An 18,181-nucleotide genomic window follows, 5' to 3' on the forward strand; every position below is an offset into this window, starting at 1 on the left:
TTGGTTGAGTTTTGACTGAGTTAGAAGAATTTTTCGAAAATATGAAAAATTGCACCGGGCATGCAAGGGTTAACTTTGACAGGTATGTGAATCTTGCAAAAGTTGTGTTTAAGGACACGTTAACATTGCCTAGTGTTGTAAGAGCAATATCTTTTGATTAGTATTTTTTATCACAAATTTTCAGGTGATCAATTTCACCCCACTGATCAATTTCACGGTACCCCTGAGTTGTTCACACGAATACGATGTAGTGAAATTGGCATCGTCGTCTTTGATTCTATAAACTTTTCTAGGAAACTGTATTATTGAGAATAGTAATTAAACTCTATTTGTTTTTTTTTTTTTTCCTGTATGGACTTCCTCACTGCGACCAGATTCGTTGATCTATTGTGAGATATGCCCGGGTGTCTACTGTATCCCGCACTTATATTTTTAGCAATACCGCTATTGAGAAGTGGCATGCTTATTATTAATTTTGATCAGTGCTTGTGTGTAATGTACTTCCCCTCGTTTTACACGCTTACTGTTCTTCTATATCGAACCTCCTTCCTCCTGCCAAATATCACCAATTATAATTCCCTGGAGAAGTTTCGTCATGCGTCCTTCTGGCCAGTTTTATTGATAAGAGGGATTTATTTTTTTGTTAAGAGGAAGTCACGCAAAGGTATTATAGAATTCAGCGTAAAGGAAGGGTTAGTGGTGGGGAGCCTGAGAATAAACTCATACTTAAAGTCGATTCGAACCCACGACCATCCGCTTGACAAAGCGGACTCTGTAACCTTTCGGCTACGCAGCTCCCCAACTATTTGTTGCAGAATGATATAAACTCTCATGCGTATAAAGGTTGCAACACCAGCAAGTTGCAGCAGTGTTGAGCCGTTTTTCAGATATCCAATCAGTTTGAGATAAATAACTTTTTCAAGGTTTTCAAAAAGTTGATTTTTCCATAACAAATCGTATGGAAACTTACAGTATCGGGCGCAAAATTATAGTTCCACCGATCGATCTGAAAATTTGTAAAAGGACCCATGTCGAACACGAAAAGTGCATGGAAGCTGATTTTTTGTCCCATTTTAATATAACATGTATCCAGAAATTTTAGTTAAACCTGAAAAAATTCAAACTGGATTTACTTGGGATAGAAAAATATCACCCTTCAAATTTCAGATATTTTTTACAGAAAAGTACGACTTTTCAAATGCAATTAATAGTTTTAGTTTGATCTGTTATTTGCAAGACACAAACATTTGAAAAGGACGCATTAAAAATCGTAAATTTATCATACAGCAAAAGCTATGCAAAATAAAGACTAGCATTTTTCGGCGAAGTTGTTCAAAATGAGTGGATCTACAACTTTTCTGAAATAATCAGAACTGGATCTTTTTCTGCACAAAGGTCAGTTTTACCTTTGTTATACTAAACAAAGGTTATAAAATCGGTCGAAAAACGCAAAATAGATCCAAGATCTGGAGGGCCGAATCGTATATACCATTTGATTCAGCTCGACGAACTGAGCAATGTCTGTTCGTGTGTATGTGTGTGTGTGTGTGTATGTATGTTGTCTGTATGTATGTGCCGCAAAATACTAACGCACCTTTTTTACAGAACGCAATATCCGATTTTGATGATCTTATACGCAAACGAAAGCTACTGTGCTTACCCAGAATGCTACCGAGTGGATTTTTGATTAGTGGCTTGGATTTTAAAATATTGATCAAAGAGTATTTTTTATATAAGAAATTTATTTTTAAGGCAAAATTAATGGCACGGAGAGCCATGTGTTGTATCAAAATTTACTCAGATCGACGAATTGAACAATTTACGTATGTTTGTGTATGTGTGCCTGTACGTATGTATGTGTAAATATGTTGTTTATATGTGTAGTATATCAAAATCGACCCAAAAAAGAAAAATAACAAAAAAACACTCTTTTTACAGAACGCTTATTCCGATTTTGATGTTCGCATGCTCAAATGAAAGCCCCTGAGCTCTTTGAAAATCATACTGAGTGCGATCTTTTATTGGTTGCTTGAACTGTAGAGTTTTGACCAAAGTATATTTTAGACATGGGATATTTTACTTTCTGTATAATTTTTTTCTCTCACTACTGTTTCTTCTTCTCTATCCCTCTTTTTTTCGTATCGCTATTTATTTTTTTAAGGAAACCAACAATCATCGACAACTTTTCTTAATCTTTACACTCTTCGTAGTGCGTCTTAGCTGGTGTAAATAATTTACCCTTTAGCTTTTTCTTGAAAACTTGAACCAGATTTTAAAAGAAACTGCAATGCTTACTTAGCTCCTTATCTTCGAAAGCTTCCGTGCTCACTTCTTATAAAATATATACTAAATTGTACGTTGAACCTAGATTTGATATTAAAAAAAAAAAATGAAAAATGTGTTAAATCAGATCAGATCAAAACTTGTGCGAATTCGAAGAATACTATATGTAATTTAGACTTAGACTCAATCGCTGGAAAAATTTTAAGTTGAACACTTATTTTATGTTTTAAATTTGTGACCAGGAATCTGAAGTAGCTGATGAACGTAATCGGCAAAATAAGGAAAAAGTGTTGAAGCAACTCTACATGGCTCTACACGTTTACTAGTGTGCGCAGGTGAATAGTCACTTATCTCTATGAATGATACAATATGCTCATGTAAGATATAAATATTGCTTTCTGATTCAGGACTAAGTGCAAACAGAGTATCCATGTTATTCCACTTCTCGTTATCGCAGCAAGATTTAAAAAGTCTTTATTCCGGATTTTTCCATACAGCCTAGGCCTTCGAAAAGAATAATGTTCTCGCCTACACTCTGAGAATCCAAAATTCTCAAAGATCGTGGAGAGCCTTCATTTTCAGATAATGCATTTGAGATAGAATTAAATTGACAACTTTCATCAATAGCTATATTTTTTTCCTGTATAATTCTGAACTATATTTCGAGAGCAGGTTTGTAGAAGCTTGCTTCAATTCGTAAAAAAAACTTGATGATGATTTATAAATCTAGGACCTGCGATTTCTGAAAATAAGGCGAATAAGTAGAACCGCATCAAACTAACATACATGCTTGCTGTTCTAGTGTGAAATCAGCATCTATTACTGTTTCCCCACGTTCTATTATCTCAAAAAAAAAAATTAATTGCTTCTAGCCAGCATTTAAAAATTGGTTTGTGATCGAAAAAATAAGACTTATGTACTCCAGTGATAACATTCATATTATTTGCGGAAACCACGTCAAGCTTTAATTATATGATCGTCTTTGGTTAACGTTCTGAAAACTATCTTTTAAATTCATTTCATTCACTATTGAAATTGGGCTTTCGTTGGTATACGATTTGTAATTGACTGGCTCAATATGTATAAAGTAATAGTTAGTATAACAAAGGTTTCTGCACCACTAGGTGGATTAATTCAGGTTTTGGATGAAAATAGAACCCAAAACTTTCATTTTGTAAAAAGAAGCGCCTTCTAAAACATAAAATATCTTTTTAAACACAACAAACCTAACAAAAGCATTTTCTGCGCGAAAATTTAATACCGCTAAATTGACGTTCTGGACACTAAATAACCAGCACAGAATTCTGTATTCTACAGTTACTATCAACTTTTTTTATATTTAAAAACAACATGTCTAATCGTTTTGAACCCCTGAGAGAAACATCCAATATTCTACAAAAAAATCAATAGAGCAATATTTTCCTTTGTTCAATTATGGGCTATATCTAGTGTTTCCAACTTGTTTGACGAATTTTTTTACAATACTTTACCCAGTTTTACTGAAATAAGATATGAATTCGGAAATGACACCCTTTTTTGACTTGAAATCTCGTTTAAGGGGTTATATACCTTTTTAGTTTTCAAAACACCGGAAATTTTTTTATTACATTATCTTCAAATACAACATCTTGAGAACATTTCCACAAATTTTCATAAAGATCTGAGCAATAGGAAGAAAGTTAGAGCGATTTGCAACGCGCCTCGCCACGGCCACATAAGCTAAACTTGAAACTTTACACGCGATTATCTCGGAATAGTGTTTTCCGAAAAATGACTTTGCCGTGATCCTGATTGCGGGAAAACTACTGAACCGATTTCCTTCATCTTTTTTTTTAAATTTTCGTTATTAAATTCGCCGGTCCTTGAACGATCGCTTTTTGAAACATACAGTTACATTTTGCCGCAACAAATTTTTTAATGCAATTTTTTGCGCTCAAAACTTCCTTTTTTTGGGAAAAACGTTCCAGTTTGCACTGAAAACAAAATACTCATAAAAGCGATCGTTCAAGGACCCGGCACACTTCTAAACTAATGAAATAATATGAGTTTTTTTTATTTCGGTTGATCCGCTGAGTCTCTATCAGGATCACCGCAAGCCTCTGCAAAAAATAGCGTTTCGGGAAAACGGCCATTACTCCAGTAATAATTGGTATATCTCAAAATCATACGTATTTTCTTGTTGTTAATAAACTGTTCTTTCAGAAAAATACCACTTTGATGCAATGAAAATGGTGCTATGCACTTAAAAATAAATTCAAACTTCCCTCATTTTTCTCGAACAAAAAGGTATATAACCCCTTCACTGCATATCATAGCTGTGCGCTGGAGAAGTGGATGAAACATTACTTTTAGGCTTATTGTGATGGATTTCCAAAATTTTAGTTTTAAAATAAATATTATAAAGTTAAAATTTTGGACTGAGAAAGCTCGCATAATAATGATTTCGTTTTTCTGTTCAGATGCCCAACACCACTTCTTAGCATTTTTTCACAAATCTGACTATGGAAAGAACATTTTGAAGTTTTTTCAAGATACAAGAAGGAAGGATTAAATATGAACATTTTGGAATCCTTATACAGATAAAATAAATAGGACGAAATTTTGATCAACTTTGAAATGCTGTAACTTTGTCAAATATTGTTCGATTTCAATAATTCGGGCTCCATTTAACTGGGAAACTTTTTAAGTCTCATGTTCTAACACAAATGTGGCCTTGGTCACCGGATGCAGGAAATTTTCCTGAGTTCTAGTAGGCACGGCAAAACTGCTGATTTTCGAATGGAATTAGTAACGGGTTGCCTGATAAAAATGCTTATTTGCATCATGGGCATAGATGGGACAACTATTCCTGAAACGAATGGTTCATCAAGATCAGAAATCGGCTAAGAACTTATCGAGTAATGGCAATTATCATCCGGAAGTCTTCAGAGGAAGCTTTAGCAGGGGACATTAACATTTTGCATACAAATATAGAGTGTGACACCTCTATCTTTAGAATTTTTTCATCAGGAATTTTAGTAAAGACATATTCCTGAATACTGGCTGCATAGGCCACTCCCGGAACATCCTGGATGCCCCAAAGAAACCTATAGTAGGGAACATTTGTGGTCAGAGAATGAGATCTTGAATGTTTTCCAGTTAAAGGTTGTTCGAATTATTAAAATCGAACAATATTTGGTAAAGTTACAGCATTTCGAACTTGATCAAAATTTTGCTTATCCTTCTTCAATTCGAAATCAATGAATTGTCAAATCGTGAAATCTTAGTTTCTTCAATATTTTGACCTTTCTTATATTTTTAAATTTCTGAATTATGATCATCATATTTCTAAATTTTTAAATCTTCAAATTCTCATGTCTCTAGATCCTCAGATCGGTAAATTTTCAAATCTATTATGTTTCTCAGGCGAACTTCGAATTGTTCATTATATCGAATCATCAAACATCTTCAGCAATATGGGGCTTCAAATACTTCGTTTTGTTGTTATTTGCCTACGTATAGTTTATTTTGGAAATGGAATCCAACTATTGTTGTGTACCAAGTTGTTCTAAGAACAATTCAAATCACATAGTTTTTTTGGTTTTCATTTGCATACATACAAATTTTTATTGGAAGTTTTTTTTTTCTTGTTAATTGTTTGTTGGTACAATGTATAGAAATCATGAATATCTGTTATGGATTGAGAACTTTTCCAACATTTTTTTTGTTCTTCAGGATTTCAAAATCTGCAGTTTGAACTCAAACTTTCTATTACACATAAGGGTAGTCCAAAATTGCTCTATGTCTCAAAACCTCAAAACCTTCTACCTTCTACCTTCTACCTAGTCAAAGCCGCGCGCGAAACTATAATAGAACTCCCAGCAACCAGCTGCCACCGGCGGTCTTCTCTCTTATGCATAACCTATCCACTAGCCGCGAGAACAAGAAAAAATTAACTTGCCACAGTCCACACATAGGTACATGGGCTGGCTAACGCCGAGTGCGCACACGAATGGATGGTAAAAGTTAAACGGAATGAGCGAAAGAACTGGTTCACTGATCTTCTTAATCTATATAGATGCGGGCAATCCGCTCGCGAGCTGATAGGAAGAGTCAGTTCTTTGAGAGAACGAACGATCGCTCTCCGGTTCTTCCGAAGAACTGGCTTTGATCAGCTCGCAGGCTATCCGTTTGCGATGAAAGATTACGTTCTTTCAAAGAACTGACCCTTCTGATCAGCTCTCGAGTGGATTCCATGCTTCTACAGTCAGTTTTTTGCTACGCGAGAGATGCATCGTAAAAAACCGCGTTAACTCAAAAATCAGCGTGAGAAAACCGCGTTAATTCTAAAATACGCGTAGAACAACCCGCGTTAGTTAAAAAATCGGCGTAAAAGACGCCGTAAATAAAAAATCCGTATAAAGTAAACCACCAAGAAAGGCTTCAGAAAATAAAAACCCGAGACGCTCTACGACCAATAGTTCTTTTTATCGATCATGCCGGATTCATCGGAGAACGGAGAGTTTTTAAGACTAAGTCTTTTACTCAATAAATACTGAGACGTTTTTATTTCCAACCCGCGTAATTCAAAAATCCGCGTGAACGTTGACTCGATAATCCGCGTAAGAAATCGTGTTAATTACAAAATCTGCGTAAAGAACACGTCTTAATTCGAAAATCCACGTAAAAAAATTAACTGTGTATAGATTAAGAAGATCAGTGAACCAGTGCATTCGCTCTTCTCGTTTATCTTTTACCATCCATTGTTAGCCAGTCCGTGTGCCTGTGTGCGAACTGTGGCAAGTTAATTTTTTTCTTGCTCTCGCGGCTGGTGGATGGATTATGCAAAGAAGAGCAGATAGCCAGGGGTAGCTGGTTGCTTCGAGTTCTATTGCAGTTTCGCGCGCCGCTTGAAGTCAGGATTGAGACAAATCAGATAAAAGTATTTTGGTAAAATATCTCACCTGCTTACGAGGTGTGGGTATTAATTAAAAGGAATGATGCTGCTATAGGAAAACTATGTATGCGCCAAATCTTGACTACTGACAGCCATGTAGCGCAAAAGCTTCTCATCCAATTGCAACATCTTCCGTGCTTGTGGAGAAATCAGTGGTGTTTGTTTCGTTTTGCCGAAAACATGAAAACCATGAACTGAAAGGCCAAACCATTTAACAACATCGCTACCCTGAGAGCGCAAGCATTACTCCGTGAAAAAGAAAGGAAAAAACAACCCGAACTGTGGAAGAAAAAGTTATGAGTTCTTCACCAAGACGACGTGTCGTCTCACACTGCAGTGAGAGCTAGTATCATGTGATTTTCATCTTGCCAAGGTTAAATCTGCATCAAGAAGATTTCAGTTGGTTGAATCTGTGAAAGAAAAAGCGATAATGCACAGTGTTATATTTTGCTTATTTCGTTCACAGAATAAATCAATTCATTTCGTATGCTCGAATAGGACATAATCTACCATGAAAACAGTATCAATAATTCAATACCCTTTTAATGCGATATGAAAAACATGAAAATCGATTTCGACTAAACAAACGGTATTAATTAAATTACCTTTTTTCTGTTCACAACAATGGAGATTTCGGAATAGATCGAGGTCGTGTTCCATTTCAAAAATCCGAGAGAAGGAATAAAAATTTGCAATTGACCTTTTCCACGGTGTCTAGGGTCCTAGCATATATGTGTTAATTGTCCAAAAAGTGCAGCAAAATGCTTATCTTACTGCAAAATTTCTTGACATGAACATAATTATTTACTCAGAGTATAAAGAGTATAAAGATAAAGATAAAAAGCGATAAACAAATCCAATTTGAAGAAAAAAAAACACTTTTTCGAAAGAAAATTAACTCTAAATTCGAAAACTAGAAACATAGTGCTGAAGCACTCTAAAACAGAAAACTGAGCATGATCCAACATCAGAAATGATCAGGATGCCGAAATACTTCGGCAGGCTTTGCATTATATTATTGTTGTAAACCAGCCGATGTTGTTCGATACCCTATATCCAACTAAAAAGTATACTTATAACATTTGAAACCAAGTTGATATTTATCGTAAGATCAACTCTTTTAAAATTCTATTGAAATCAATTAAAAAAACTCTATGTAAGAAATATCTATTTATTAGATATTGACTCCAGTCATTAACAGTCGTTCTTGCCTTACACAAAGTTCGTAGCAAACCGTTAGTTTCGAATCTCAACTAATTTTTCAGTCGAGATTCTATCCCGCGATTGACTTCGTATCTCGAGACCAACAGGAGGGAGGTCACGAAACATGTCAAGATTTTTAGCAATAAAAATATAGGCCGTTGAATTATTTCCAAGTGACTAAAAGCAAATTTTAAAGTTTACGCGTTTTTCCGCCCTTTTCTGATTTATTTTTTGTTATTTTAAATAGTATTCGAATATTGCTTATTTACGAATTTCATTGATCGAATCCTACCAAACTAATTTACGATAAAATCGATTTTCCCGCGTAGAAAAACAATCCATCATTAAGCTAACCATGAATCACAACCATTAAATATTTTTGCTACTCACTGCTCCGCTTGACTAGACCCGGGAGGCGCACGTAATTGATTTCGCGGATGCTCTCACTGCGAGTCTACGGGTGGGATTCGCCTCAAGACGGATACGCGTTGTTTACCTTCCGCCGCGGTTCAGCTAGTTGTTCCGATCACTGGCATTAGCTGCCGCCGGTTGCAACGGTTATTACCGTCATCTAAAACAAACTGTACCAACCTTGAGAATCTGGGCGGCGGCACGTCGAAACGGTCCCGTTTGGTTAGGGTGGTTGTTGATTACTATGATTCTAGTGACGCTTCGGATCCTTGGAACCACCCGAGCTGTGTGAGCGACAAACGATTCATCCTAGTCAAAATTGCAGACTTATAGCGCGTATTGACTCACCTGAGTGGATGATGTGTGTCATTCTGTGGAGTCAAACGTAAGCGTAATTTTAGAATTATATTTAGATCAGCTCTAGCAGACGGGTGCTTCTTTACCTGTACTTCGAGCTTCGCTGCTTAATGAAGAGAACACACGTGTACCGTCAAAATGCGCTAATTGAGTCCGACGGAAAACAGGTTGACGGTGTTCCTGGTGATGGCACTTTAAACGTTTTTTTTTTGTCGTACCGTACGGTTTCACGTGAGTAAAAATATGGATTTACAGGAAAGCTGACAAGAACGAACGTCGACCGCGATCGGGTTTGTGGTTTTTCAAACCCGTGTTTCCTGTTTCGTTGTGGTTGCTTGCGTTAATAGAAATTGTCAGGTGTTCGTTTGCTTTTTTTGTACCGATTCATCTTCGCTCTTCGAGAGCATTCGAACAACAATTTCAGGTTCCATATTTTCACAGCTTGACATTTAGAGATTCGCTGGTAAGATTCGATCATAATTAATTGAATGGTGGGAAATAAACAAATATTTATTTTTGATAATAAACGTGAGATTTGTTACTAGAATCGTCTGTGATCGTATAACGTAGCTGACAAGAATTATTGGTCGCTACTAAAATCTTGATCTGGTTTGCAATCTTGTTTATCTTGGAATTATTTCCATTGATTTCTCCTTCTGCAGCTTGTATCTTCGGTTGTTTGCACAAACTGAATGAGATAAGCGTTTGGAAGCAGCAGAGGATATCCAAAACAAACAATTGAATGGCTGTAAAAAGCTGCAAATTGCTACCATAAAACCTTCCCACTGCTTCCGAGTGTGAATAACTGTCTGCGAAGGCGTAAACTCCATCTATATCTCGTCACTAAATTGCAACGGGGTGAAACTCGTTGAACTTAGCCTGCAGCCGCCGATGAATGAACGCGAGATACGCGCACGATTCATATCGATGTCGAACTGAATGAGATCATTTCACCGTATTGGAGGGTTTTCACTCCAATTTAACCAGCCTCGACTTTTTTGTATTAAAATATCAAACAGTAATTCGCAGCTTCTATGATACTTGAAGGGCTTTTGCGAGTTATCGTGAAATCCCTCACCTGCGAAACTGGCCCTCCGGGTAGGTCATCTGCCGGTAGATGCTCGTGCCTTAGACTAGCAGCACACATAGGGTTTCCTCCGAGACTGGTAGAAGACGGGTCAACAAGAGTAATCAACTTAACCAGTGATCGTGTGTTTTATTTTGCTTTTTGCGGAACAATGGACGCGACCGTGACCGAGCTTGCCGTTGTCGTACTGTGCAAAAGTGCAGCTCTGCAGTTGAACGTGCTGCAACTGGCTTTCTCTCCAGACGTTGAATTGTTCACTTTACAGTTGCTCTTACCGTAGGTCTAGCTTTAACTGGCAGCAGTTGAAATAATTCAAGTGACAGATTGTGAAAAATTGTGATTTTTTTGTGTACGAGTTTGAAACATCCCAACCAAGATGGCCAAGGCGGCAACGAAACCCAGTCAAACGGAACCGTTCGAGGATTACTTAAGTAAGTGTTCGGAAGAATGTCGCAAGTGTTAAATTGTTATTTATGTTCGGTATCAGTTTTGTTTTATTAGCAGAATAGACACGAACTGTTTGAAAGTTCACGTTTTTATTTGGGTTCTGATGGCGCCAACGAGAGCCGCTCCAAAGCGACAACGTGTCAGCAAGTAAAAATACGACAGGACGGGATGGCACGATGAGTCATGACGGGGCGGCCCGGCCGGTGACTTTTTCATGAACAAGCACTAATATCAATTGTAGCTGGTGATGGGTTTATGCTGTTTTGATGGTATAAAGAATGTTGCTTTGTTTATTGAAAATTTAATCACGTTTCTGGGAACGCGCTAAGAGATCTACATTTTGAGCTGGGACAGAAATTGTGAAGCCAATTTGGATGCTGAACTCGTTTTTTGTGTATTTTTTTGTTTCAATATCTTTTATACTTTGGTTAAACGCAATGCTCGTGAGCTATTTCGGTGTGATTGATTGACTGTGCCAATTAATCACATTCAACGTATTTTGTTTATTATGTATTTTTGAAATTAAACGGAACTTTCGCGGTAAATCATGGCCTCTATTTTTGTCCTAAGATTAACGACCGTTTTTATAATTTTTCGGATTGGCGCTTCCTCAGAATGTGGCAGCTGCACTGCCGCCTCTTTTACAATACGATGTCTAGTAAGATTCCATTGTTCACAGTTCAAATCATTTTTTTAATTTTGACCTCGATCACTGTTTATCATTTATCATTTCGAATATCATGCAGATAAAGTGGCATGAAACATTGATCTCTAAAGATATGTTTTTTGAAAAATGAAAATTTGAGACAACCATCCATGCATTTCTAAGACAGTTAACATAAAAAAATCGAAATAGAGAATATCATGCTTTTTTCATGGTAAAAAAAGTGAAAATTTGACCGCTTTGCGGTACGACTTCCGGAAGTCCCATTGTAAAGGCTAAGTTAATCTTTTAGACTTGGACTCATCACTGCGACCAGAGATGTTTGATCTTTTGTAATATTGCCCAGGATTTTTCTGTACTCCGCACATGATTTCTTCCCTTGTAGGAGCTTGTGACCACTGCTACCATTAGTTAGATATATTGTGGTATACTCCGCGTTAATATATATGCACTGTCAGTTCGTTCCATCACTATGGGTATCAGTGACGGTCGCCCTAGGACTTTGCATTTCCCCCCAAGAAGGAATGCCCTCTTTGATAAAGTTCATTACCCTTGTTAGTTCAGCATTCCATACCTCGTTAGGCGTAAGGACACCTTTTCCAAAAATACGCTGTCTTTGCTGAAATAATCACACATGATTTATTGACTATTGATGTAAATCATACGTTTTTTTCTTTATATCCGTGCTTGTGTGTGATGTTTTACCCTTCCGTTTCAAGCTTACTGCTTTACTATACCGAGCCTCTTTCCAACCTACCAACATCATCAAATTACAATTCGCTGGATTCACTGTCGACCTCACATAACATTCCTCTTTGGCCAGCTTTATTCTAAGAGGGGCTTATTATGTCAAGAGAGAGAGAGAGAGAGGAGTCTTATCGAAATCTTGTTTCCCATGCCAATATCGCAAGTTACAACTCCCTGGCGTGAATTAATATTCCTCTAGCTAGTTTTACTACAAGAAGGACTTTTATTTTGTCGACAGGAAGGAGTCTTTTCGATCAGTTTCATTATAAGAGGAACTTATTTTCGTTAGAAGGAAGGCAACAGGGGTACTGTAGAATTCAGCTTGAGGTAAGGGTATGTAATGGAGAGCCTGGAAATAAACGCATGTTAAAGTCCTTTTTCCCCCAAATGGTCTGATTCTACTGAGGCTCGAACCCACGACCACCCGTTTGTCCAGTGAACTCTGCAGCCTTGCGGCCACGACTTTTGTCAGGAACTTGTGATATATAAGATCCCCTACGTGTGCAGAAAAATTAAACGATCGCCCGGAATCAAATCGGTTGCTATCTGTTGATTGATTTCTGCTTAAACCTTATCTTTTGAAACCCCGGAAAGAATCAATGCTCTTTTCCGATTTTCTCCCTGCCCTTGGTTCTGAAAAAGAGACTACGGCACGGTTTAGCTGGAATTTGATATGGGGAATTATTTTTCGAGACAGCGAAATTTTTAAGGCCTACGCTAAATGAAATTCGAAAAGTCAATTTTTATTGGCAATACTAGTAATATCGATTAACAAAAATTTGAATGTTGTTCTTAAATCGACCATCGACCATCGCAACGGTTTATTTAAATAGTACATGTGTTGCACGGTAAGCGGTATCGCTAATGATAGGAGGAAAACACTTTTTCTTTTACGTTGTTCTCTATTATTCTTTACCTTCAGTTTTGTATTAATTTTTTTTACTAAACCCTTCACCCTACATAAGGAAAGGGAACATCCATAAATGACGTTGCAGAGTTTAGAAAAAAAACCTCAAAAAAGCTACCTCATTTATGGATGTTCCCAAATCTTGGTTATGCCACTATGCAAATACTATACGCGTGATGTGTAAATTGATAAGTAATAAAATGAGATAGAAATTTTGTGCATTATATTTAAAGCTCAATAAAAACTTTTGAAGATTCCAATGTTTTAAACGATACCTCACAATAAATGGTATAATAATTGCGTTTAAAAATTGCGCATATTTTAAGTTATCTATGATTATGAGCTGATCATCAAACCTTCAGAATTATTTCATATTATTTTCTTTTGTAAAATAACGAAAAACGTAATAATAGTTTTAGTCTATTTATTTCTCCCATGGGGAACAAGGTGTCTAGCATCAGCACTGTATTCCGGCGAAGAAATATCAATGATATATACCATTTAAGACCCAAGGGCCCCAAAATGCTGCTCATGGATGCCAGACTTTCAACTACTCGAGGCCAAAATAACATGATTTTTTATGCATAACTATCTGCTTAGACTTATCCCAGATGATCTCGAGGTACGATGCTGGCCTAACAAGCAAGTCGTAGTAGGTTCGAGTCTCGGCTCGGGAGAAACTGTTAGTGTTAGTGGGATCGTAGCGCTAGGCCCGCAATTGTCCTGTACACTAAACGGTTGGCTGCGAAGTCTGTGTATAAATAAACAGAAGGTCGAGTTCCGAATCAGAATAATAGCACCAGAGCTTTACTTTCTTATCTGCATACACTTATGTATGTTAGGGGCCATCCGCATTCCACGTGCACAGAAAAATCGTCATGTTAGACCCCACATCCCTCTTCATGGACAACCGTGGACATTGCAAAAACCACTTGCTGAACCCTGCTCCTCATTGTCCACTTTGACATTTTTACAATGAAGAATTTGTCTTTTTAGTGATTCATTGAAACAACTCCTAAAGGTCGAAAACTACTATCAATTTATCACAAGTTAACACAAAGGTAGAAAGAAAGTATACAAAAGCTTATGCTGAAATATATCCCCAAAATCTAGAAATCAAAATTGAAAGGAATTATGAATTCTCTTTGAACCGGGTCAAACTTTTCCTAAGCGAAAATTTTCGTCTGGATTTAGTCCAAAAAATACAGGGGGTAGACAAAATGATTGAGACAGGCAAAATAATCCAGATTCTAGGAGTGTTTGTCAAAATGTGGATTCTTGCAACGCTTATAACTTTTTCTGACATTTTGTTTCTTCAAGGTTTATATGTTTGCAATAAACTAGAATTTATTCCGAGTTCATTGGTGCCCAAAGGTTGAAATTCTGTCGAAGGCCATCGAGATATGGATTAATGTTGTTTTGTGTGTGTTGTTTTTATCAATTTTTTCCTCTTGTTGCGTACCATTTTCCTTGGGGACCCTAGCAGAACTCAATGAAAATTTGTGGGTGTGTAGACCTTAGGGAACGAAGCAACTTTGCAAACATTATTTTGAAAATTTATCTGGACTAACATTTGAAAAGGTTAGAAATATTTAAACCTGTTAGAAATATTTAAACCTGTTTGTCAGTGGATAACTTATAGAAAATTATCTGAACTTTTATTTAAAAATATTAAAAAATTGAATTTCAGATCATGCACAGAAAAAATATAAATTTTTAAAAAACAAAAGTGATTTTTGAAATATTGGTTATTTGAGATTTTTTTAAAATGAAGGTTCTTAGATAGACAATTTAGCTGCCTAAAACTCTTCAGAACAAACCACAGTGCAAACTTTTAAAGAAAAAAAGTTTTCCTAACAAAAACTTTTTCGTGTACTATGTACCCAACAGCAGAAAAACTGCAAAAAACATACTTAATTAATTCATATCTCGTTGGTTTCTCGACGGATTTTCAACCTTTCGGTACCGATGAACTCGAAATTAATTCTAGTTCATTGTAAACATACAAACCTAAAAGAAACAAGATGTCAGAAAAAGTTATAGGCGTTGCAAGAATGAACATTTCGACACACACTCCTAAAATCCGAAATATTTCCAGTGTCCGTTGCTCCCGTCAAATTCCCTAGTAATTTTTGGAAACTAGAATAATTTAACAGTAAAATGAAACTGGTTTCATGAAAATTGATTCGTTTTTCGTGAAGTTCTGACTATTTAAAGATTGACAAAATTTTGCCTGTCTCAATCATTTTGTCTACCCCCCGTAGAAATTACTTTTAAATGACAGTCAACACAAAAAACGAAATTTTTACGTATATCCCCGAAATTGCCTATCTACTGTTCAAAGTATCAAAGTAAAATCAAAATCATAATTTTCCGTTTTTTGGTGGTCGCAAAGTTAATTTTCCAAAGGATTGCTCTAAGAATGAAGGAAATTCGCTGGAAACTGGCTGAGTTTCACAGAATAGAGAAAACCTAGAAAAACCTGGAAAATCAGGGAATGTCAGGGAAACCATTTTTCGATAAGGGAAATCAGGGAATATCAGGGAAAACGAAAAAATATTCTGGGAAATTTTTTTCTCCTAGACGCAATTTTTTTTTAACGACTCGTTAGCGCAAAAAATGATTTTTGTAGCATAAAAGGCTATTTCGAGACCTCTACGGTTCGGTTTCATATCCGATTAAATACTTTCTTCACCGGGATTTCAGAGTTGCGTTCATCTACGTAGCAATTTTTTGTGCTGAATGTTTAAAAATATCAGGGAAATCAATATTATATTACAGGGAAAATCAGTGAAGACTTTGAAAACTTTTTCGCTGCCCTGGTTTCAAGCATTCGAAAATTGACATTTTTTGTGACGCTCTCGATGTTTTTTGGTTTTTTTTTTTTAAATTTGTACCCCTCTATAGGGTAAGGAAGAGTATTTTCGCCAGTGATTGAAATAGAATCTCAGAGATTAGGAACAATCTACGAAGCTGATTTTTTGCATGATGCTTCTTCTCACCTCAATGTACCTTTCTGAAAAAATAGTGTCGTAGGCAGCTTTGCAAAGTGAGCGAGAAACAAAACATTTCTCTTCCTTTCTGCTTGAGAACGAGACATATGCTACGCTTCTCAATTTTTTTGCACACACGCTCTCTTGATACTCTTTATTCTTCATGCATTCCCCTGAGTAGCAACAAGCGCGCACGGACACACAAAAGCTCTTGTATTGCTACTCAGCGACTGTAAAAGAGTACGCGAGTTCATGCTAGCGAGTAGAAGTACTCGACTAGGAGGAGTGCTTGAGAAACTGTGCTCGGAAACGAAAATGCTTTCTTCCCGGTTTTGCTTCATGCACCGACAGCCGACATAGGACAACGTGTAGGGTATAGGACTGCCTTGGTAAGTTTTTTACGGCAGTCTAATGCAAAACCAGCCGAAGCAAACCGAAGCAAGCCGAAGCAGTCCGAAACTATTATTTTTTGTCCCTCTGCAACCATTGCAAAGCTGCTGAAACAATTGTCTTCGGCTGGTCGTTCTCGCGAGTTGGGGAGTAGGTACACACGAGCATGCTTGTCTTTTCTCCTCAGAAAATCTCTAGAGTGCAGGAGAACGTACTTGTACTGCGGAAACAGCTGCTCTCACACTAAAGAGCACATGCTAGAAGAAAACGACGGACGATTTTTATCCGGTGAGCTTTCTTTCAGGAAGCACCGCGATGAAATCTGAAATCTCTCTCTCTCTCTCTCTCTCTCTCTCTCTCGCGAGACAATGAACTATGGTGTACTTTCTCACACGTATGGACGTTACGCACAATTACTACACAGCAGAGCTATCTGCGGTGCTTTTAACAGTTTGTTTCTTGAGCATGGAAGAAGAGGAAAAGAGATTGGGAGAAAAAAAAATAGACTGCGTTGCTCGTGCCGGTCGAGTTTATTTATGTCGGATTCGTTTTTGCGGTGTAGCTACACGAGGACTACACTTTTGCCCGGTAGATTTTTTTTCACTTTCCGGACTACTCGCCAGTGAACACTGTGGTGTACTTCTGCGTATTCTCTGTAGAGTGATTCACCACTCTTGTTTCTATCAGATGTGAGGTGGGCTGGAAGTGTGTTTGTCTCTCTTTAAGTTGGTTGAGACACTTTGGAGTGGAGAAAGAAGCAGTGTGGTAAAAGCATTACTACACGCAGGCACATACTGGAAGGGATTGCGCGGTGAATTTTTTCTTCGCTCTTTCCACACACTGAGGAGAATGACAAGCATGCATACGAGTACACATGAAGAGAGTAGCCGGGAGTGTGTGCATATGATCTCGGGAGTAAGAAAAAAGACTAACAACACTGGTCGTAGATTGTTCTCATGGGTTAGAGATTATATTTTAATCACTGCCGAAAATACCCGCCCTTACCATATGTTGCTGTAAGACGTAACACTACGTCAAAAACTGGGAAGTGAGGTAAAACCAATCCTAAAAAAGGAGAAGCAGCTAAATAGGAATAAATGTTGATTCAAACTCACTTTTTGTGAGAAAATCCTTGTGTTGACACATTTCATGAAAAATAGGGGAAAAAATATTTTTTCCAGCATGTCACTTTCGATTTCGCTGAAACTTTTCACATTTGTTCTTTTTTGATAATACGGTCATTTTGTGATATCCGCTGTTCATGTTGAAGCGATTGCGGATAGAACAAAATCCCGGTAAATTGCGGTGCTATAAAAAATATATACACTGTAAAACTTTTTTTTCTGTGCCAACTTTTCCAAATTGTCACCAAATTTTAAATATCTCAAAAGTTTAGTTTTTAAAAACCTATTTTTTTACACATTGATATATGTCAAAATTTGGTGATGGTAAAATGAAAAACATTAAAGTTATAAACGTTTAAGTTTTTTGACATTTTCACTCTGTATTTTTTTTTGAGTGTTTTTTTTTATAGCTACACATTACAATGTTAAAAATTTATCATTAAGAGCATAATACCAATACAACGCGCTGTTTTTGTACCTTAATCGATTATTTTTATACTGGCAATGTTAAAATTGAAAATGCGTAACTCTCCGACGAACCCTGTTACTAGAAAGTTTTTGGAATAAGACGAATATACAAGGTAACTAATTTATACAGTACGTGTTTATATCATGTAAATCCAGATTTCGAG

General features: G+C 36.8%; 1 protein-coding gene across 6 annotated transcripts in view; it reads left to right on the forward strand.

Annotated features, from left to right (window-relative positions):
- LOC129732733 (paxillin) overlaps positions 1-18,181 on the forward strand; it is a 136,238-nt gene that overhangs the window by 72,569 nt on the left and 45,488 nt on the right. Inside the window, exon 2 of one of the 6 annotated variants that reach the window (XM_055693870.1) lies at positions 10,558-10,708. The exons of 4 other annotated variants lie outside the window; for them this stretch is intronic. In XM_055693870.1, the coding sequence (XP_055549845.1) occupies positions 10,654-10,708 (55 nt within the window). In that variant the 5' untranslated portion in view covers positions 10,558-10,653. Of the gene's footprint in view, positions 1-10,550; positions 10,709-18,181 lie in introns of those variants that run through there. One more of the 6 variants, XM_055693873.1, reaches the window with a different exon arrangement.

The sequence above is a fragment of the Wyeomyia smithii genome, chromosome 3 (genome assembly GCF_029784165.1).
Source record: "Wyeomyia smithii strain HCP4-BCI-WySm-NY-G18 chromosome 3, ASM2978416v1, whole genome shotgun sequence".
NCBI lineage: Eukaryota > Metazoa > Arthropoda > Insecta > Diptera > Culicidae > Wyeomyia > Wyeomyia smithii.